General features: G+C 41.8%; 1 protein-coding gene across 11 annotated transcripts in view; it reads right to left on the bottom strand.

The window, feature by feature from the left end:
* Nucleotides 1–22537, bottom strand: part of FAT3 (FAT atypical cadherin 3) — a 402929-nt gene that overhangs the window by 218676 nt on the left and 161716 nt on the right. For all 11 annotated transcript variants that reach the window (XM_039563113.1, XM_039563130.1, XM_039563138.1 and 8 more), the window contains exon 3: nucleotides 1961–2275. In XM_039563113.1, coding sequence (XP_039419047.1) covers nucleotides 1961–2275 — 315 coding nt within the window. The remainder of the gene's footprint in view (nucleotides 1–1960; nucleotides 2276–22537) is intronic.

The following is a 22537-nucleotide window of genomic DNA, read 5'->3' as shown; positions in this document are numbered from 1 at the left end:
ACTCTCTAGGAAAATCCATTATGCTTTTATTTCTCGGACATCAGCATCCCATCAGGAGAAAGCCTTCTCATGTCAAGGCCTGGCACTTCCCTTTGGGAAAAGGGATCTCTGCACACACACTCTCTGTCAGCCTCATCGTTTTCAAAACAAACTCAAAGAGGCCACCTTGCCCAGTTCTCACTGCCCTGCAATTGGCACTGAATTGGATAGAAGGGGATGATTTATCCTCTCTATGACAAATCACAGCCAGTCACCCACAAGGATGCTCACCGAGTGTAAGGGGGGTCCTTTGGGAGCTGCCCAAGCAGCAAAGTTACTCATCCTGAAGCCTTTAAGTTCTCAGCCAGAAATTTCCACCGTGCAAATGAAGATTAACCAGTGTCAGTGTTAACTGTGAGAATAAGATTTCACTGCTTGGAAAAAGTATCCCTGCCCGCTCTCCAGAGGGACAAAGAGCCAACCCACAGGGTGTGCCACCAGTCTAGGGTGCTACAGGGCTGCCACATGCCCGGCTCCTTGTCATGGGCTCACCCTGGCAGATAAGCAGGGCTGTGCTGAGCAGATTGCTCTGAGGGAGGAGCCGATGGAAGGGAAGCACAAGCATTAAACACTGTGAGTCCTAACTCTGCTACTTTGCCCAGATGGGATTTATGGGGTGGGGAGGGGGAGAAGGGATGCAGATGGAGGAGCATCTTCGGCCATTCCAAGTGTTAAAAATAAGTGAGATATGTGCCTTAGGGCTCAGCAGATTGAACACAGTGATTATACATTCTCCATAATTCTTCACCTGGGCTTATGCCTGAGAAGATCCTGACCCCTTCTTATGTCACACATTGCAATAGGATTGCCCAACCAAATGTTGAAAACCTATTTAATGAACATCATTTCCATACAGAAAATTTAAAATGTTCCCTCTCACGTCTATTCCTTCTAGTTTTTTTTAGCTGTTTAGAAATTTGCTGCAGATATAAATAAACCTTTGGGAAAAAAAAAATCAAAACCCCAGAACAAAACTAGGAGCATAACAACCAGAAGGAGCACTATGTGAATTCTCTGAACTGCCTTCATAAAGACCAGCATATTGCTCTGAAAGACCCCCTTGACTCTCCAGTTGCAGATCATGCTGGAGGGTCCCCACAAGCCCAATGAGTGAGGAAAGCTGGGTACATGCTGGAGTGAGGAACACCTGCTGCCAAGCACAGGTAGGCACCCAGCAGAGCATCCACGACCTCAGGCTACATCTCCTGGGGCAATTTCTTCATCAACCTCATTCAGCAAAGGCACCTAGGGTACAGACATGTGCAGAGCTGCTCTGCATGGGTGCCATGCTCCACTGCCAGCCAACAACAGTATTTTAACTTAAAACAATCACCATCTCTGCCACAATGCACCCACAGGCTACATCTCCAGCTGTTACAAATCAATACAATCACATGGATTTTTTTTTTAAAGGCCAGAGGGACTTTTAGGTCATCTAAACTGTGTTTTTGTATAAAGCAAACTCTAGAATTAAATCCACCTACTTTGGATGCCTGACTACATGTGTTGGACAGCCGTCATGCCACCCACTTCAGTGGTGCTACACCAGCTTATAAAGAATGAAACACTGCTCTGTAACCTGCAACAGCTTGAATCTGCCTCCTAGCATTGCTCTGCAGACTCAGTGCAGCAGTCTCATCCCTAGAAACACAGGGAAGAGGCAACAGCCAGCAGCAATTCAGTGACCCAGGGCAGAGTGATTGCTGCAGCAGCACATCTGCAGCGCATCATCTGCCAGCGCGTTCGCACACCGATGCAAAGCAGAATGCTTTAGACATGTACAAGATGCTTTAGTCACATTGGCAACCAGAAAACAGAGGTATGGAAAGCAAGGCAACACCAGTGCACCCTGAAGGGTTGAAAGCTGATAAATATGTAAATTGCATTTTCCCACTGGCCTGAGGCAACAGGGTTTTGTTACCTGTTTTGGGATTGATTACAAAGAAGTTCTGGGGATTTCCACTTGTAATCCGGTAAGTCAGTTTTTCATTAGTGCTGGAGTCAGGGTCCTGGGCTTGGATCTGAATGACAGATACATCCTTTGGGGAGTTTTCCATGACGACTGGATAATAGATAGGCTCGGAGGTGAGAGGGGCATTGTCATTCACGTCCTCCACTTCAATGTAGGCTTCAATGGTAGTGTAGAGTGGGACGACACCATGGTCAGTTGCATACACCGTCAACCAGTAGGATTTGGTCGTCTCCCGGTCAAGAATATCAGCTGTGTAGATAACTCCTGCAGAAAAACAGCAGGCAGAGGATGTCAGGAATAGGATCAATAAAACATCATACCTACTTTCATTTGGCTGTACTACAGAAATGTGTTCAGCATACAACAAATGCTCCACCTGTAGAAAAATTCAAGTTGTGCAACAAATGAAAACAGAAGCCTGAGTTCAGGAATTACTTTGTGAACCCAGCTCAGAATCTCAAGAAACTGAGTAGGAGGGAAAGTAAAAAGATGGCTCTTCATACATGTCCTAATGCCACAGACATTTCTTTGCTAGAACTGCAGCTGGCAGAGTAACAGAAGAAACACCATCATTTTCTGCTTTGTGATGCAAACTTGTATAAACCTTGGTAGACAGAGATACAACCATTGACAATGAATTGCACAAAAAAGGTGGCTTTTCTTTTCAAGTTCCTGCCTGTGCCCTTGCTCAAGAAGAAAACCTGGAAGGGAATTTAAAATTAATCCATCCAAGTCCAGAAAACAGACGGTAAATTTAAAATTGAGCTCACTCATTGCAAAATCCCAGATAACAAGCAATCAAAAGCTCACACAGTAGCCCTTAAACAACGAGTATATCCTCTTTTATCACAGAGGAAGGAAGGGCTTGGCCACTTTACCTACTGGTGTTAAGAAAACATCAGTTGGTTTCCTACCTGGTCCTAAGAAACACAGGAGAAAGCGTGTTTGTGTATAACAGAGCTACAGAGAATGATCGAAGTACCACTCCCATGCTTGAACAGTCCTACCATGAAGGACTTCCACCCACCTCATTTCTGCCTTCAAGTACTTTAGAAATCCATCTTCCCCCTGACACGAACACCTGGCTTGTCTCTGGTTGGAACCAGACAACTTTTCAGGTCCCTTCTAAACCAAACCATTCTGCAATTCTATGATAAAGCAGAAACTCATTCTGCCACTCTAAGACTTGCTTGTACTGATGTAATCCAAACCTTCACCGGCTTAAGCACTGACTGTGGTGCACAGAGGACCAAATGCAATAGTACCACATGCAAAATCACACCAGCATCAAAATAAGCAAACACACTTCCTCACCACTTTATGACTCATATATCAAGAATATTTTCCTCTCCTAATACAGCATTGTTAAATCTTGAGAGACATACTCTAATGCAGTGGACCTCAAGTTTAAGAAACATTTAAAGGACAGTTTGCAAACCATCGAATCATGTCATTAGAAGATGGAAAATGATGGAGAAATTGCAGGGCAAAACAGGAACACAAGAATCCTGAATTTAGTCTCAGATGTGTTTGATACTATTTAGAACAAAGTTATCAGTTAATCATAGAGGACAGAGGTACTCTAAGGTCAGCACTAACAAAAGAGCTGTGTGTCTTTTTGGCTTTTGGGGGTTTTTTTTAAGGATCCAACTGCACTGTTTCCATGACAGCTTGAAGTCTTGGAGAAGTTTTCAAGGTAGCACAGAACCCAACCACACAGTCACAGAGATGACACATGTATTTGCTCGTCTTACAGGATTTCTTTTATTTTCTTTATATTACTAATTTTTTTTTTTAATTTTGGATTTTCATTTTTATGTCTTTTAATGCTAGTTTGAACTGACAAGTATCGTCCTAACATTTGATCAGCCATGTAAGAGAGGAAGGGGAAAGGAGCAGCACTGATTCTGGTCATGTAAGGGCTTAGGTCTTTTCGTAGTAACCTTAGATCCAAGTCCCTCTCACTCAGATGTATTATTCACCCACCATAGGTGAGCAGGGCAGCACTGGAGGACAAAGGCAGAGTGTATTCTAAATATTCTTGTTGGCAGCAGCCTGTGCTATGTAATGAGTTTCTGTAGAAACATGGGTGAAATATATGGTGAACTGTGATGAAAAAAGCCTACAAGTCCAGAAGAGAAATTACACTGCAGGGATGAGAAGAGCCCATGACAACCCATAGAAATAAATAAATAAATAAATAAAAAAAATAAATCCACATAGGAAAGAACAATGAAAAAAAAGATGAATATTAGTGACCCTAGAGATGATGATTTATTCAGAAGACAAGAAGACTTATTTTAGATCTTTAAACAAAATTTGAAATAGGTAGGTTTCTCCCCCAGAGAGAGCACAAAAGGTTTTAGCAGATTAACCTATGTTTATGAAGCTGAATTTCACTGATACTGAGGTGATAATAAATCTATCTTCTGAGTCATGCCTTCATTTTATAACTCCTGGCAACAGTTACTTTTCATTTCTGTATTTCAGAAGGAAAGGATCATTTAACAAGCATTAGCTACTGCCAACAGGTCTGCTACACTGGTTCTTACTTTTACTTTTGATTTATTGTAAGGTCCCAGACACAATTAATTCCTTTCCCTCAATAAGTCTTGTCATTTCACCTGTCAACACCACACAGCAGCTTGATAAATAAGAAGGATTTTGTTCGCATTCAGGTCTTCCACATGGAAAGCCTTCCATCACCCTTGGGAACACCTTCCGCCATGCTCCTGAACGTTCAGCACAAAATGCCTCCTTGCTGTACACCCACACATGGGTGTAAAGGTAGCACCCACAAGAATACACAAGCTGCCCCAATATTTAATGAATCTCTCCACACAGGTATGGATGACATCCTTCCCAAGAGATGTCAAATGCCATCCTCGTATGAGGAGTTAACCCTGGACACTAATGATGACACTTGGTTATCAACACTGCTGCTTCATCACTTCGGCATGAATGGAAAGAGGCTGATAGAGCTGGCATCAGGAGCTGCAAAATATGCCCTGGGGCAGTCCACAGATAGGCTCTCGCCCGTTTTAGCTGAGTGAAAGGAGGGGGAGATCCTTGAATAAAATCACAATGAATTCAGAAAACACATCATTTACTTCAATGTTCATAGATATTGACAAATACTACAGAAAGACAGAATCTGGTTTTCAGGATCAGGAGAGCAGAAGGGAGGAGAGGCCTCTGGGAGCAGCTCTAAGGGCTTTTCTTGGACAGATTTTGTGGTGCACTCTTTCCAGCTGCTTGCTAATTAGAAGAGAAATGTGAACAAAGTAATGACACCTGAACTAAACAAATCAAGAAGTAAGAAGAAACACCAGCAGAAATCACGAAAATTTCAAAGGGACTAAAAACCAGAAAGTTCCAGGATTTTGCAGACACATTTCTGAACAAGACAGATAAAACAGATGTTCTCATCCACTGGGATGCTACACCATGGAGGCACTACTGCATTTTTACATGAGACAGCTGAAATCCAGCCACACAGTCTGTGAGCCAGCTCTTTATGTTGCCCTCGGCCAGATTTTGCAGTATCCCTGAAAGCCTAGATCCAGCACCACCTGAGGTCCAGGGAATCCTCAGAAATAAAGCCAGCCAACAATCCAAAAAGCAGTGCCACTGATATGCTTGCCACTGCATTCCTCCAAGTACATATGCCCCATGCAATTTGCCAAATACCACGTGCATTACGAGCACTGTAAGTGAAAAATAACAACAGAGTGCATTAGTTGTTGATTAAAATCCTCAGCACATTTATATGTAAATTAAGTGCAGCCCTTGGGCTCGGCAATGTGCCAGCAATGTGAAGGTTGTGTGCTTGTTTCTCTTTAAGGCTTGTTTCCCCTCTTTCCCTGAGAAAATAATGGGGTAATGTTTTCTGTACGGCTCCTGCAACTGGACAAAATGAGACACTGCATTATGAAGGACGAAGGCAAAAAAAAAAAAAAAAGGGAGTAAGAAACTAGTGACTATTAAAAGTGGATGAAGAATCAGCAGACTGGATTTCTCTCTTCCCTCTCCCAGTGATTTGCTGTGTTCATCTGTCACCAGACCACTTCAAGTGATGTGGTCCACTCAAAAAATATCTGAAAGTCATGTATTTACTATCATGATGAGAAACCTGAGAGGCTCTTAAAACAATAAGGGTTTGGAGAAAAGCATTATTTCTTTCATCGCCTCTTTTTTGCCCCCTGTTTGTTTACTTTACATGTTTGACAGTACTGTGTATATAGGTAGTGTGATGGATGGACCTGCCACAGCTCTTTAAGAGAATGTTTACTGGAGCTGTCAGCCTGGCTGTTTACATAGGTGCCCATCGCCATGGATATCTGCTACACACATACGTTCCTCCTAAAAGTCAGATCATCCTTCATGAATACCCTCAATAGCACAAACATTGAAAGGAGTTCAGTCCTGTTTAGTTTTTTCAAAGCAAGATGAAAAGACAACTTGGTGGTCTGTAAGAAGCTGTGCATGGAAAAGTCAGAAGAGAGTAACAAAGCTCTTTAATCTAGCTGAGAAAAGCAAACTGAGGTCTGATGGCTGGAAGTCAATGGCAGAAAAAGCAGAGTGCAAATATTCAACAAGGAGGATATCTGGCAGGAGCAACTGCTTGTCAGGGACAGGCCAGAATCTCCCATCATTTGGCACCTTGGTACTGGGAGAAGACAATACAACCTATTCTTCTACCCAAGTTATTGGCTTAGCTGCAAAAACTAATGTAGCATGTGATTTTGCTGAGTGACTCAGTAGCCCATGTTATAGAAGTTGCCAGTAGAACAATGAACGAGATATGGGGAAAGAAGACTGACTAGGAACTATCTGCTACTCTTCCAAAAACTATCATACAGTAATACTACAGAAAAATACTTAATTCTCTCTTTTTCAAAATACTGCAGTGGTTTTGCAGGGGACATGTTGCATCAGCTCAGTTAGCAACTGAGAAGAGCCTCAGTGACAAAAGACATTCCTTATTCTCCTCAGCCCTTTTCAGGAGTATGAGCTAATTGCACAAATGCGCACCTCAGACTGGGAAATCAGGAAAGGTTAGATAAGGTGAATGGCCCACGTATTTCCAGAGTCTGGCCCAGGAGTGGCCATAGAGGTGGGCAGGAGGAGTGGGAGGCAGCAAAGGCAGAACATGCCCTCATCACAAGCTGCAGCCCAGGATGAAAGTGACACTACAGTAACACACTCCCAGATACTCCCAGCTGCCAGAGTGCAACACGCCCATTCCCACCCAAAGCCAGTTCCTTGATAGTGAAAATGCAAGGTTTAGTGGTTAAAGTCACTACAAAAATATATAACCTTCAGGGTGACTGAAGGACTAAGGGTAATGCATGCACCTTCCAGACCCCAGCAAACTCACTCAATATGTCCAAGGGCCACGTCAGCTTCTGCCATGAAATGCTAGAAAAGCACATTTCCAGAGCCCCCATCTGCCTCTCCTTCCTCCAGCTTCCAAACAAAGGGATTCAGTGCAAACCAGATACAAAGCAGCAGCTGGTTTGTCCCCAAATTAAAATGACAGAAATGAGGCCATGAGGAAAGCCAACTAACAGTGAAACACTCAGGGCTGTTATATCCCTCAAAGGAAGAAACAGAAAAATCACTGCTTCCAAAATGCTACTAATTATTCATGATCCTTTATCAAAGACTCTGTGAGTCTCCTGGCAGTAAACACAACACCTTGGCTGTCACCGATCCATCAGCCAAAGGTCCTCGTTTACATTGCCTTGCTGGGAAAAAAGTAATAAATAAAAGTAACTTGAGAAGAAAACAGTTGAATAATGAGTTTTTAAAATTTTTTTCTGTCTAAAATACAGAGGGGGGAGAAAGAACTTACATACCTCATCCGGCTGCACCAAGATGAAGGTTTTACATCTGCCTACCCACGCTTCTAGCCCCAAAATCTGGCTGGATCCTGCCCCCACACATCGGCGCACAGGGGAGCCATGGAAAGATTTGTGAGTGTAAATGCAAACGTCAGAGCTAATTCAGATTCCTTGCATTAAGCAGAAATGTGATTTTTGAAGGACACTTAGCAGAGGGCTATTGTAGGCAGGAAAAGCATAAAAAATATTGCAAGCCCATTATTCATCAAACCAGTGAATGTAAAATCAACCAAAATGTCATAATTTGTAGACAGGAATTTCACAACCAATTAAGGAAGAATATTTATGATTTTAAGAACACTAACATTATATCTAACTCTTTTTTTTTTTTTTAATTTAGGTCCTTCACATAGAACACTTCTCTGTGCATAAAAGCAGAGTGAATACATCTTTTGGGAGATATTTTATTCATTATTTCCATTAAAGGGTAAACTGTAAATAGAACCCAAAGGATTAAACAGTTCTAGCATAATGAAGACGTGAACCTCAGCGCCAATGCCAGACCGATTCAGCACACTGGGGCCACTGAAGCTGGTGGGAATCAGCATAAACCACAGATTATATTCCCCCCTTTTTAAAGTCTTCTCAAGCCATAAATAACCAGGGCCAGTTCTGAATGGGGGCAGCGGTATCCCATCAGCCACAAACTCAACCGGAGCATGAAGGAGACCTATCGCTCATGCCCCCCGCCGCTCGCAGCCGGCACCTTTGAAAATCTGCCTCCTTACTCTGGTGATTAAACGCTATTTCAGCGCCTTCATTTAAGGCCCCCCATTGTGCAAAGTGTGCCCTCCTGTTTTTATGTTATTGCACAAATTTTGTAGGCTTTACTGCATATTAAAACACAAACTCAGTTCCTACTGAAGCAAGAAGAAAAATCTCCACTGACTTAAATGGAGATTAGATCATGCCCAGGAACGAGTCCAAAACCAATATTAACTTTGGGAGGCTATACATACCTACAACTTCCTAATATTCTTATGTCTGGTTCAAATACAAAACATATATAACAAACCACTCTTGTCAGACAATGAAAGACAGGTTACATTCCTGTCTAGGGCTTAACTTCTAATTTTCTCTTTTTTACTTACGTTTTGGAGGTACAAATTTACTGTTACCTCAAAGTGCAGTTTCTGTGGTGAATATCATGTCTGAGTTCTCAGAGCAGTAAAAGAAAATTAGAAAGCCAATCCTCAGCAATGCTATTTACAACAACTCCAAATTAGTCTGCAAATAAACCTTTTACCATGATATTACACACAACATCATGAACATCACAACCAGCCAGAATCTGTTCAACAAACTAAAGGCAATAGTTAAGTTCAGGTCTGGCCACTGCCCTCTCAAACAAAAATAATTATTTAAGAATGTAGTTGAATTTTTTATAGTCATATATGAATATATTAATACTTATGAATTCATTAGTATTTATCTTTTACATAGATATTTATATAGGAATGATGTGATTCCAAGGGTGAATGTTGCATACTGAATTGGCAGTGCCACCCACCATAAGGACTGAATTTTTTCTGGAGTCAGATCACATCTTCCCAGGTGTCGCAAGGCTGACACCAGGGTTTGGGGACTGCTGCCACGAGAGCAAACTTCCAGTGAAGCAGCACCTTAATGGCACCAACATAGGGGCACATCTCAGATTAGGTGCTTGACCTTCCAGGCTATTTATATTTTGAGTGTTGAGGAGAGATTCTTCCCTCTTTACCTTGAAATGACTTAAATTCAATGCTGGTTTCCTTTGCTTGCTTTATTTGAGGCCAGGGGGGAAGGCTTACAACTTCACATCAAAATGAGCTATCACTTAAATATGACATCTTCAAGGTCACTTACACATCAATTTCAGAGCAATTTTCCAAACATATCATCAAGACACTGAACCAGAGGCTTAGTCAAATAAATTCTCTATCTTCTTCCACTTACGAATTAAATGAAATAAGATGTGCCAATGTTTTTACCTGACTAGGCTTTATTACCATTTTTGTATCTTCCATCACATCCCTCTACTTATTTAAAGAAATATCCATATTCATCTTGCTTTAGTATCTTTTTCTTGGGGAAAAAAGAAAAATCTTATATGGATAAACAAAAATTACAGAATGGACAACTCCAGAAGGAACAAATTGCCTTCAAAAGCACAAATACAGGAAGGAAACCTCTCACTTACGAATAATCTCTGTCAAAGCTTAAGACACTCCATCACTGCCAGACAATGCAATAAAACTCAGCAGTAAAACCAGGCTGAGAGGAGTCATGAAGCCCCACTGATGACTAAACTGCTGCCACATTCTGTTCCCTACTTGCTACAAGTGCTTGAGAACAACGGGGCAAACCGTGATGCTGCTCTGACAAATGGGATGTGTTGCCACCTCGCATGGCTTGAGCCATATTGTTCAACTTCTAGGAATATGGGCTGCCACTACCCTTTAGTGGTGGTCGATCCACCTTTCTCTTTGGTCTCAGAGGCACAGCAAAATACGATGCCTGTGTACTGAGTGAACTTTGTGCTATTCTCTGGATATGCACAGGCTCAACTTTTCAGCCGAAGGGGAAAGAAAAACCAGTGAAAAGTGCAATTGTGTGACTGTGGCAGGTGCCATGTAAAACTCAGACACCTCAAACTTTGAAAAAAACTTGCAGGAAGATCTACTGTGGGAATACACTCTCAATGTAACTCAGAAGAACAACAGCTGATGGTATAATTCCACCCTAGTGACTATGGGTTTTTTTCCTTTTTTTTAAAGCATTCATGGGTACTGCATTTCTAGCCACACATGTATTACAAACTGGGAACTCTTCATTATTATAGCCTCTCTGCATGCATTTTTCCCTCTGGATCTGTTTGTCCCTACAGCAAATGACAAGTTCTGCCTTATTTTCTGAGCACTGCTGGGATTTCAAAACCCTTGCACGCCTTGTGCCCACCTTCACAGCCTTCCCAACCAAACCAAATGTGGGGATGGTACCAGCAGAAATCCTCACATTGCTAGCACCAAATGTTAACTCTCAATAATAATCTGTTTGAATGGAGGCGTTTTTTTCCTCAAAGGGTCTGGCTAATGCCCAGAGTAACCCAGATTTTTCACACATCCTCTTTAGTAGATTAATAAAGAGATCAAAGTCCGACCCATGTGTCCTCTGCCTGGAGGACTGAGAAGCTATTTTAAAAAGAAGGGTTTGCTCCTGGTTATTTTAGAAATAAGATCGTAAGTGCAGCAAAGCTGAAGCAGAAAGAAAAGATGAAGAAAAAAGGCAAAGGATGCTCAAAAGGATTCTGATAAAAGTCCTGGCAAGAGACTTATGTGCAGGGTCCTCTTCCTTTACACAAAGATCTGCATCTTTTGTACTCCCTACAGTACAAGACATTGCTTTGGGAGCCCTTGTGCAAAATCTGTGCCAATCTGCTTCACGTGCTCTGTACCAATGGTGAGGGAGGTGGAGGGAAGAAGAGGCAGCTCTGCAGGGGAGCCTGGCTGCTGGGGGAGGTTGCTCCAGAGAGCAAATGATCCTGCATACTGAGCAGTGCTGGCCCAGGATGGTTGGCCAGAGCAGACAAGGAATATTCCAGCTAGGAAATGTCTTTCTCTTTTCAGTTATATATATTATACTGAAAACAGAGTATGTATATCTTGCTGGAAAAAGAGTCATCTTCCCATTCACTTCCCCGCTCTGTCCTTCTTGCTTGTTTCTTTTGGCCAGCAGTAAATGAGCAACCCTATGAAAAAAGTAGTAACATTACCCTGGAATCTGCCTTTATCTCTCTATCCAAACATTAACCCAGAGGAGCAGTTAAAAAGGAAAGAAAGAGTACCTCTGAAATGGGTTAACAGCCATGCTGCCCCTGAACATGAGCACTGCAGGAAAGAGGAGTGCGATGCAGAAAGCCAGCACAGGAGCGTCATTTAACCCGCCCATGTTTCCTCTTCTCAGACATACCATGCCTGACTCTGGAGTCTGTTTTACAAAACATGTCAAAAAATTGGAGAAGATGAACAAAAGAAGGCTCCAAAAACAGTCTGAGGAGCAGAGACAATGATTTACGGTAAGGGAGTTTAAGATTTCAATCTCCTAAGCTTATTAAAAAGAAGATGAAGAGGCAACTTGATTAGAAAAATCCATGTAAGGTTCATGGGGAAATATTACTGAGAAGCAAAGGGCTCTTTAATCTAACAAAATAAGGTGGAGCAACATCTAATGATTGGAAACTGAAGCCAGGAAAAATAAAATTAGCAATCAGCTTGATACCCTTTTTTTTTTTTAAAGCAGATGATTAATTCCTGGAATAATCTCAGACATCTGCAAATGAGAGCTACAAACTGTTGAGGGAGAAACACTTCATGGCAAATGTATGCTATGCTTTAGTTAGAGAAGGATCATTTAGTAAAGATGTATAAAAGTGATATATAATATATAATATCGGTCTATATAATAGACAGATAGATATAAAAGGGATGAGATCAAATTACCTGTTTTTTTCTTGTTTTAAGCACTACAGATCTGTGAACACTGTCCAGCTGTTTTCTCCAAAGAGCTTGGTAAAGAGGAGATTCACCGGGTGATGCTGGGCTCCTGCAGTGCTCCCAACATGCCCAGCTCCACTCCCAAGGTCATTTTATGTTGTCCCAAAAGCTTCATTGCCATCCCCACAGTGGGGAGAAAACACATCTAATGAAAAAGAGAAGTTCCTGGTATCTTCTTGCTTCATGTAGGAGGGCATGCAAGAAACTGAAGAGCCTGTTCTAGAGACATGCATTGGAAGCAGCACATGGGCTGGATGGGACCATCGGTGAGCCTGGAGCAATGCCCACTGCTCCTGCCCAGGCAGAGCACCAGGTGGGATGTACTGCAGGGGTGGCAGACAGGGAGCAGCCTGGTCTCAGACTAGAAGATGGTCCCAGACAGCCAACTTTGTGGCTTTGTAAGAACAATCAATTGTCCCTTTGTTTCTCTGAGTGAAATTTCCAGTGGTAAGGGCAGTATGTACTTCACCAATATTTCAGCAGAACATTCCTGTTTTTCAAAGGCACTTTGTGTTTCACTGTGAAATGCAGACTGGATGCACTGATACCTGAAATTTTATCTAGACCCATTTGCAGGACTTTCCTCAGGTCCATAAAAGGAAAGTTTTTTTCTCTGTATCACATTGGTTTTGTTTACCAGGGGCCAAGGTAAGCATGAAGCATGTGAAGACAAAAAAAAAAAAAAAAAAAAAAAAAAAAAAAAAAAAAAAAAAAAAAAAAAAGTGACTTGTTTAGGATCAGTACTACTACTTTAAATTGCCTGGAAGCAAAGCACTTAATTTTTTCTTAAGTATGCTTTTAGGTGTACTCTATCCTCTCTTCCCTAGAGAGGCTGAAGAAGAGACTCACCACCTTTCATGCTTCTTATCGAGAGGGTGTAAAAACACCTCAAGCTGCTGCTTCTGCCCTGGGCAGATGTTTCAGTGACTGCAGCAGAAAAAAATTCAGGAGGGTTTCCTGGAGGCCAAAGTTTTGGTCAGATCAGCAGCCAACATTGAGAAGATTAGGAACATTTCTTGTGTTGGCCTCAGAAAGGACAGGAGTTCTGTCTCCCTTGTTGAACATACACAAGAATGTCTCCACTAGCACTTCTAAGAACAAGGACAGTTCTAACACCCCAGACCTATTTCACTAATGGGGAACTAACCTCCACAAAGCAGTCCCCATGAGACACCTTTTGCATAGATGCTGAGCCTCTGCAGGGAAACCACACAGGCAACATGTTTTCACTCACACTGTCTTTCTGGATTTAAGCGAGTAGGGCAACAACCCCCTGTGGATGGCTGGTAACTGATAGCTGAAAAGCTGATACCCACGAATTCATACCGAAACCTACCTTCCTTAAAAATTTGAGGTTTTTTTTTTGTTTTGTTTTGTTTTTAAATGGTGTTACTTTGTGTGGAAGATGGTAAGATGTTCCCACAATTCTCTTGAAGCTCCTTTTCTGACTTTCCATCAAGTACCCCACCAGCATACACTTTTCCCCAAAAACTCTCACCAGTCTTCAAAGACTTCTCATAATTAGGCTGATTCTCTCTTAGTATGGAATAAATATCCACAAAAATTGCCAAGTATTGTATGGAAGGCACCTCACCTACAGCCCTATCTGTGACTGCAAGAAGTGAAATAACTAGGATTCATTTCCATGTTGGATTTTTTCCAAATCCCCTTGAGCAACCTCACGGTACCTCCACAGGAAAAACTGCACATGATCATTGAGATAGTCAAAAATTTAATTTTCTACCTTTCATACAGGAAATGGAGCTGGGGTTATAACGTCAAACCTAGTGCAGACCCTGCACAAGCAGACCATAATTACACTTCTGTTTCACTCTCCATATTTTGTGTGATAATAAATCCAAGGTTCGAAGAGTATATGGGGAATATGCCCGAGTATGCTGGTGGAAAGCACTGGGTTTTAATCTTGGAGAAGCACTAGTTTTATATTTATCTTCAAAAATCTTCCACAGGTAGGATATTCTTCTTTGGATAAGGGAACAGAAGGGAGAAGAAAGCTGAGATACACAAGGGACTGTGGCAAGTAAGAGCAGTACAATAAAAGCCTTGACTCAGACAACTCTATCGTGATCACTGGGAACAGTGCCAGTGACTCTGTGGGTGCTCCTTTTTAGCTCTGAAGAGAGAGAAGCAAATAAATGTGCTCTGGCTGCTCCACTCCAAAGTATAACCTTTCATGTAAGACATAAAGGTCAGCTCTTATCCCACCACTAGAGTCTTCCAAAGTCATGGCACTTTCTACCAGCTTTACCTGTTCACGGTTCCAGGAGATGTTATGGCTCTACTCACATGCTTTGGGAAGCAAAGTGGGCAGCCTGGCACTAAAGGGGTGCCGAGACTTCAGCATTCACCCAGATGTTCCCTTGCTATTCAGGGCAAGGCTCAGATGCAATCTGTAGGAGTAAGTACTGCCTTCCCCAGCTGGTGTATATGTACATGCACATAAACTGCAGCAGCTCAATTTTAAAGTGTTTTATGATGAGGCGAACTAAGCTCCCTAAAGAGGCAGGGAAAGTGAGCGTCCTGATAAAGTAAATAATGAAATGTTGCAGTACCAACATACACTGTGTGATCCCCTGAGGGAAACCACAAGCATGAGCCCTAATGAAATAAGACACAGAAAATAAGGGCTTTGCTGTGGACACAACACTTATGTGCTCATTATGCACCACAGTGACTTCTATCACTTTATCACACTTAATCATCATGGTATGTATGATATGCATAAAAACACATGTACATATACACCCACAGACAGATATATTTCAAAAGAGGGGAAAAGGAAAGGCGATTTATTTTATTTTCTATAATGGCCAGACATAAATGCATAGTATGGTTTCTCTGCATGGATTGCCTTGCAGATCTATCACTGTATGTGGTTAAATCTATCATTGTAAGCTTTCATAAACAGCATTTGAATCTGCACTTGTGAATATTTCAGCTTTTAAAAATATACTTGTATTTCATGCTTTAAGTTTTTAAAGACTCCGTAATATCAGTGTGGGCTTTGCCTAGGGCTAATTGATAGGCTGAACTTACAGAAAGTCTTTTTGTCTATTTATACACAATTTTGAAATCGAGATTATATTTTCACTGTTTGAAATGCATCAGTTTTAGCAAATCATAAAATAGAATGTAATTATTTATTTATAATGCAACTTTGCTGACTGTGAAAGCAATAAACCCTATCAAACAAAACCCAGGAAATTATCCCTGATCCAAGAGCGGAAGCATGGCTCCCTCTAATTGAGTTTCCTTTGCTCTTATCTTCTCAAGATCCCTTAGATTGTTTTCCAATTTTCATTTCCATTTCTTCCATTAAATGCTTCTAACCTGTGACCTCCATTTACTGCCATCCATTTATCTTCCATTCTTAATTGAGATGTAACATGTCCACTTGTCCAGTGCTGAGCACTAAAACTCTGACAGCATGCTTGATAGGTACTGGCTTCTTCAGGAAAGCTTACTTGGGAAAGTGCAGATAAAACTTGATTCTTGAACAGGTAAGTCTGTTCCATTAAACTTGAGTTTACTTTATAAACATACTGTGGTGAGGACCAAAACCCCAATAACAAATAACAATATCTTTGGGTTTATTTGCTTTTACTGCTACAGGATGGAATTATATTTGTCTTGACCCTGGGAGGGTAAAGGGTGACAGGGCCAGTGGGAAGAAAACATATAAGGCAGCTTTCAGCAGTCAGTCATTTTTTACTTTCAAACAGTTTTAAATGTGATGGTTTGCAATCAAACGCTCTCCCTCAAGACGAGTGTAGAGGAATTTTTGAAGGATGGCATTCTTTAGAAAATAGTTAAGACTTTAGACAACATCACTTCAGGAGCTCTTGACACACATTAATAAACTACCAGCAGCCAGGTGCTTCTGCACCTATTTTACAGAGGGATAAGCCCAGCATCAGTCAGAAATACAACAGAAGGGAAAGAGTAAAGCTCCAGCTACCAAGCAGTCATCATAATCTTACGGAGCATTGCTAAACTAAAGCAGGAGAGAACCAAACAGCCATATCTTAGCCTCTTGGAGCAGTAAAGTAAAATTAATACAGCACCCCAGGCTACTATTAAATTGTAAAATGTAAGAAAACATACTGTGGTCAGGCATTCAACCTCTCAAAATAAATAGATGAATCACTTCATACTTAATTCTAAGCGATTAAATGTTTGCACCAGTGATACTAAGTAAAACACAAATTCGCTGGGATGCTGAAGGCAAATAAGAGGAAAATTTGTCATTCAAAACCATCATACCAGGGACTAGGCTGGAAAGCTCCATTGCCAAAATGCCTGAGTGGAGCACACTCCTATTTCAGACTCCAGAGGCACAAACTGCAAATGGTGCTGACATACCCAGATGTCTTTAATTCCAGGTCAAGGCTTGGTACTGACTGATAGTGGTGCCAGTCAGGCTAGGAGCAGGCTAACTGGACAGCACTAGGCTGGCTGTGCCCGAAGGCTGCCCAGCAGCAGCACAGCCATGCTGCTGTGTGAGTGAGTGCCAGGCACCTCCCCCAACACTACTATGTACAAGTGTCACTTACACACAGAACAACAAGCAGGTATCTACATGGCTCCCAGCTGAGCAGAATATTAAACTTTATATTACAGCCATTTATAGGCTGCACAGTATGCTGGAATCACTCCTGCTGTCTCCTTGCATCTGGATGTCTGATGGCCACAATGAATCCCACCTCAAGACTACGTCGCCTGCTGCCTGTATGCCCAAAGTGACTCTCCTTATGTCTGGATAGCTGCTGTCACAGGAACAAGTTGGCTGAAAGGATCTCTGTTAGCTGGAACTGTAACCATGCCACTGAAAGGCAGCACAGACTTTCCCCTAATTCAATTTGTAATGACAAGAGGAACCGTGCTATCAAGGTTTCTGATCCCGAATGCTGCCAGAGAAGATCCTGGGAAGACACAAAAGCATTACTCTGGCCAGTCAGTAAGTTTAAAGCAATGTACTGAGTGGCAAACCAAGGTCTAAAGGAATGGTCCTTGCAAGAGACTTGAAGGCACAACCTGGAAGTAAAGCAGAGGCTGAGAATGAGGAAAGACTGTTGATGCTCACTGCAGAAGGCACCGCTTTGAGGACAAAACGAGAGGGGAAGCAGCAATGGCATTGCAACGACATTGGCATTCCCAGCATGAGCGTGCCTCTACTCACTCACTACCAAACAAGCATCTGGTGCCACCTAATTAAAACACCAGTTCCAGGATGTGACATCCAGCACCATGAATCAAATGAAACATCTGCTAATTCTTACAACAGCCAGACAAAACAAGCCTAAAAAAGGCAAAACAAACACACACGCACATTACTAACTTTGGCACTGACATCCCGACTGAACATCCGAACCGTATAAAATTCCCACATTATTAACCAGTGCATCTTCAGTTTAACTGATTGACTGTGCATATTTACTACAACACATGTTCAGCTGCTCAGTGGGCGAAACTGGATCAAGTTTTACAGAAGTGGGCAAACATGCCTCACCGCACAGCATTGCTCTGTGCAGGGGAAGCCTCCCTCGAGCTCGTGCATTCTAATGGTGCAGGCTATTAACTCAGGTGATTAAAGGACTAGGGACTGCAGAAATCTCAATACATGCATGGCCTATTATAGCACAATACAGGGAGTGTTTTCCCCAGTGACAAACAGATGCTTTGTTTTTATTTCTGCTATAAATAATTCTGGGGGTTTTTAATAGGTATACATAATCAGGCATTTACATGGTTTCCAGCAGAGAAGCAATATTAAGCTACTATGTTACAGCCATTCATAAACTGAATACAATGCTGAAATTACTTTTTATTGTCATTATTATCCAACAATCTCTACAATATGCGTTGTTACCGCAGCAGCAAAATGATTAGATTCTGAGAATTGCTGGAAGTCTGTAAGTAACACCATGGAGGTGAACCCTTAGCAAAATCAAGTATTTAAGAAGAACTTTCATCTTTTCAGATGGTCTCATTTTCTCAACGCTGTGGTCTCCTGAAAACAGAGCAGGGACACAGTTCATTGACTCTGTTCTGTCATCTTTTACACCATTTTTTACACCAGCAACATTTCATGTACAGTTTAACCCTACCAGTGAGTGTAACCAACATATGTGTGATAACATTTTTTGAAGTGCTCCACCTCAATACTGCAATAGATCTCATTAGCAATTTTGTTTATCCTTGCCTTCTCTCTTGCACAAACTTGTTGTCCATCTTGCTTGGAACTTGTCTTTTTTCCTAATTCTCTACTGTAAGACTTTGCAAGCAGAGGCTGTGTTTAACCTGAACGAACCCTCCAGAATAGAACGTCACTTTTGTGCCCGGTTACTGATTTTCAAGCAGCATTTTGTATGAAAGAAGTAATCAGAAACCAAGTGAGAGGACAAAAGACATTCTGCATCGACTCCAGAGAATATTGGGCCAATCTGGCACTAAGGATGGAGATACACGAAGGCATCTGGAAGTGCTGCAGAAGGAAAATCTTACAGTAACCCTTAATGACCTATTTATTCTCAGTGAAAGAAAAAGAGACAGGTTTTGCTTCCTCCCCCACACCCCCATAACGAAAGAAATAGGAATTTCATGAAGGGATAATACACAAGCTGATTGCAGCAACTTGCAAATGTACTAGCAGGGGGTGTCTGGGAATAGACACCAATTTTCATTCCAACCGGAATGGAAATTTCTATATTAATGGGTATTATTTCTGATCAGCCAGCATGGAAGGAGAAGCTGGTGCAATAAAAAACGTGAAATTTCTACGTGATTGGGACCAGGAAGAGAGAAGGAAAGCAACTGAGGCTGCAGCCTTGCTAAATGCTAAGATGAAGGGGATATGGAGAAGATGCAGCTGCCAAGGCAGTCACTGAACAACACACTTCAGAGATAAGAGACACCAGCCATTCTTCGAAGTAATTGTAGCTGCCAAGAGCTATAGAGAAAAGAGTGAATTGAAGGGGATAGAGGGGTCAACCACAGTGAATATGAAAACAAGTCAAGGCCAAGGACAGGCATGACGCTTTGGGATTTGGCCAGGAGGTGATAATTTGTGGGTTTAGTCAACTGCAATCTCAGTGGAGTAGAGAGGGCAAAAACTCTCTGAAAGAGAGAGTTGGCAGTGGGAAGATGAAGGCAGCCAGAATACAGAGGAGGAATAAGGAGCTTGGGTAGGAGAGAAAAGACGAAGGGGCGCCTGGCAGCAGCAGATATGCTTGGAGAATTGTGGGGTTTTCCCTGTGCAGGGACACAAAGTTGAAGGGATGCCAAGAAAGAAAACAGGGTTAAGTGAGGTGGCACGAAGAACAGTGAATAAAGGTCGCTAGGGATTGAAGGAGGAGCAAGTCAAGAGCAGGAAGAATGAGGTTTGTCCATTGTGGGTCTCACATGAAAGAGCTAAAAAAAAAAGGATTTCTATCCCAAAGCAGCAGCGGTTGCTGCTCCTTGGCCATGAGGAAGAGCTGTGCCCTCCCACTGCATCCTCCTCTGCTGGTCCTCTGACACCTGTGTGTACCTGCAGTTTGAGAAAAGGGATATCAGAGTCTCCCAAAGAGAAATGGCATCCTTTTCACATCTTCTGTTATAAATATAAACTAGATTTATATAGCATCTGGGTTAAACAAGGTACAGTATACTCTTATCTCCCTATCCTTTCTAGTTTAAGCTCTGTTAGGCTGTAAGAAGCAATGACTTCGATTCGCTTTCATCTGCGCTTACTACACTCACAGAGGCGTAACACGTACCAGTCCTGAGAAGTCTATTTACCTCATCTTCCATTAAGACCACAGCAATAACCTCTAAGCAAATGTTGCATGAAATCACAACGCCATTCACATCAATGCTGAATCTCTCATGCCTCTGAAAAAAATCCAGATCTCACCCTCCAGTTTTAAAAGTCTCCTGTAAGGACAGCTATAAAACTTCTCCACTGGTCATATCATCATATATGTGTCAACAAAATCACCCTTTTCTAGTGGATATATTTATTATCAACTTTGGGATACAATTTCTTATGCTATTTACAGGATAGAAAAATACGTCCTCACAGTTTATAGGGGAAAAAGAGTGTTAGGATTAGACAAGGACAACACCACTGCAACCAGAATTACAACAAAGCTGCACTTACTGACCACAGCAACAAAGGAAGAGTTGGAGGGAAATTCTGTGTAATATTTTATATCCGGAACTAATTAAAGATCTCATTCCCCAAACAGCCAGATAGCAAACATAAGCAGTGCCTCCAGATGAAGGATTCCTGTTTTGATGGTTACTGTAATGAGCATATTCCCAAAGGAGAGAGCCAATAAAAAGCATCTCCTATCTGGAGGATGCTGAATGGAAGTTGGACTTTTCTTAATTTTACTGCAATTCCTTATTGCATCATATCAGCCTCCACCAAAGGTCTCAGTTCAATTTTTCTGTAATGAATTTGGAGACTCAAAAGAAAAATTCCACCCCATCTTAACCAGCTAAATTTCTCTCCTTGACTTACAGCTGACAATGATTACGAGTAAAACACCATTTTTACATCACTCTATGCAGTTTTAATTAAAATTTATTAACTCGAGAGAAACAATCTCCTTATCACCAACAGACATTTAGAACAAAAATGCCTTTTATTGGGTTATTAAACTGTTTCAGACAGAACCATCTCTACAGCACACTGTAGCTCAGCTGTCTAGTGGCAAATTACACTGATCTTTTCCCCTGCCCCCACCTTTCTTTTCACTTGCAGTGTGCCTCAGACAAAACAAAACAAAACCAAAAAACCAAAAAAACCCCACACTACTTTCTTCAGCAAAATTTTGTACCTACACTGATAAAAAAAACCCCTATGTACCTTGCCCACTTCTTGTAATTAAAAAAAGCAAGTAACAGGGGCCAGGCTGTGATGCACCAACCCCTGGATCATGTGTGCTTTCTAAGGATCTTTGGAGTCACTTACAGAAATGATAGCTGAAGCTAAGATAGTCAGAGCGAGAGCCCATAAAAGTAAAAACATTTTTTGAAAAGTACTTTTAGAAATGGAGAATATTTAAAATACCAGTGAGTATTATGACAGGGGGTTAGGTAATAGGGAATGATTAATGGAGTTGGAAAAGTAAGCTGTAAACCAGGAGAACACCAAAGTCCAAACAGGAAGAGATGAACATGTTGGGCAGATTGGCAAGATGTTACTTGAGACGAGGGCTGAAGGGAAGAGTTATTAGTGACCTGACTAGTACCTTCAGTGACAAGGAAGAGACAGAAGAAACTAAGAAAATCCCTCACCTATTTGAGGGACTTGAAGGGATGTGCTAGATGTGCGATTACAAATGAAACTCAACCCAGTGTAAGAGTGGTGAAGTAAAGTATTGCCACCAGAGCAGGAATCAGACAGAAAAGAGAGACATGATGGGGGAGGAGGACAAAAAAATAACAGAGATTTAGATGGAAGAAGAGAGCTGTGGGAGCAAAGGTTGGTCAGCCAGAAGAGGCAGGATGTGACACAGTTAAAATTATGAATAAAACAGAATCAGCAGCGCTATCAGCAGAGTAACTCTTAAAATATGATTTTACATGTGGAGTTCACTCATAATGTCACTCTTGTACTGGATGGAGAGGAATGGGGACCACAGACAGAGAGAAACATAACCATCGTGACCACTTACATATTTCTTTCCTTAAGGAGTAAAACTGAAAAAAGAAAAAAGGTAGAACTGCCAGAGAAGCAATGAGAAGGTTTTTCTCTTTGGGGCTGAGGAGACACCAAGTACTGGATAAAGCACAGATAAGCACAAAAAAGGAGAGGCTTCCCAAAGGGGGAAGGCTCACTGGGCTGAAGTGTTAAGATTATCAAGGAAAGCAGAGCCAGGAATCAAATTGCTTCGGTGAGAGAGAGAGAACGTTCAAGGTGAGAGACAATACACTGGAATTTACTGTGGCAGACTGAGCGGAGTGGGATCATTTACGTGAGCTTTGAAAAACACTACAAACACAGCAAGCAATTACACCACAATAAATAAACCAGCAGCACATGTGCAAATGAGACATCTAGCACAGTGTGCACAGCA

This window comes from Corvus cornix, chromosome 1, assembly GCF_000738735.6.
Source record: "Corvus cornix cornix isolate S_Up_H32 chromosome 1, ASM73873v5, whole genome shotgun sequence".
Lineage (NCBI taxonomy): Eukaryota > Metazoa > Chordata > Aves > Passeriformes > Corvidae > Corvus > Corvus cornix.
Note: the sequence above shows the minus strand (reverse complement) of the source record. Positions and strands in the feature narration are given on the sequence as shown.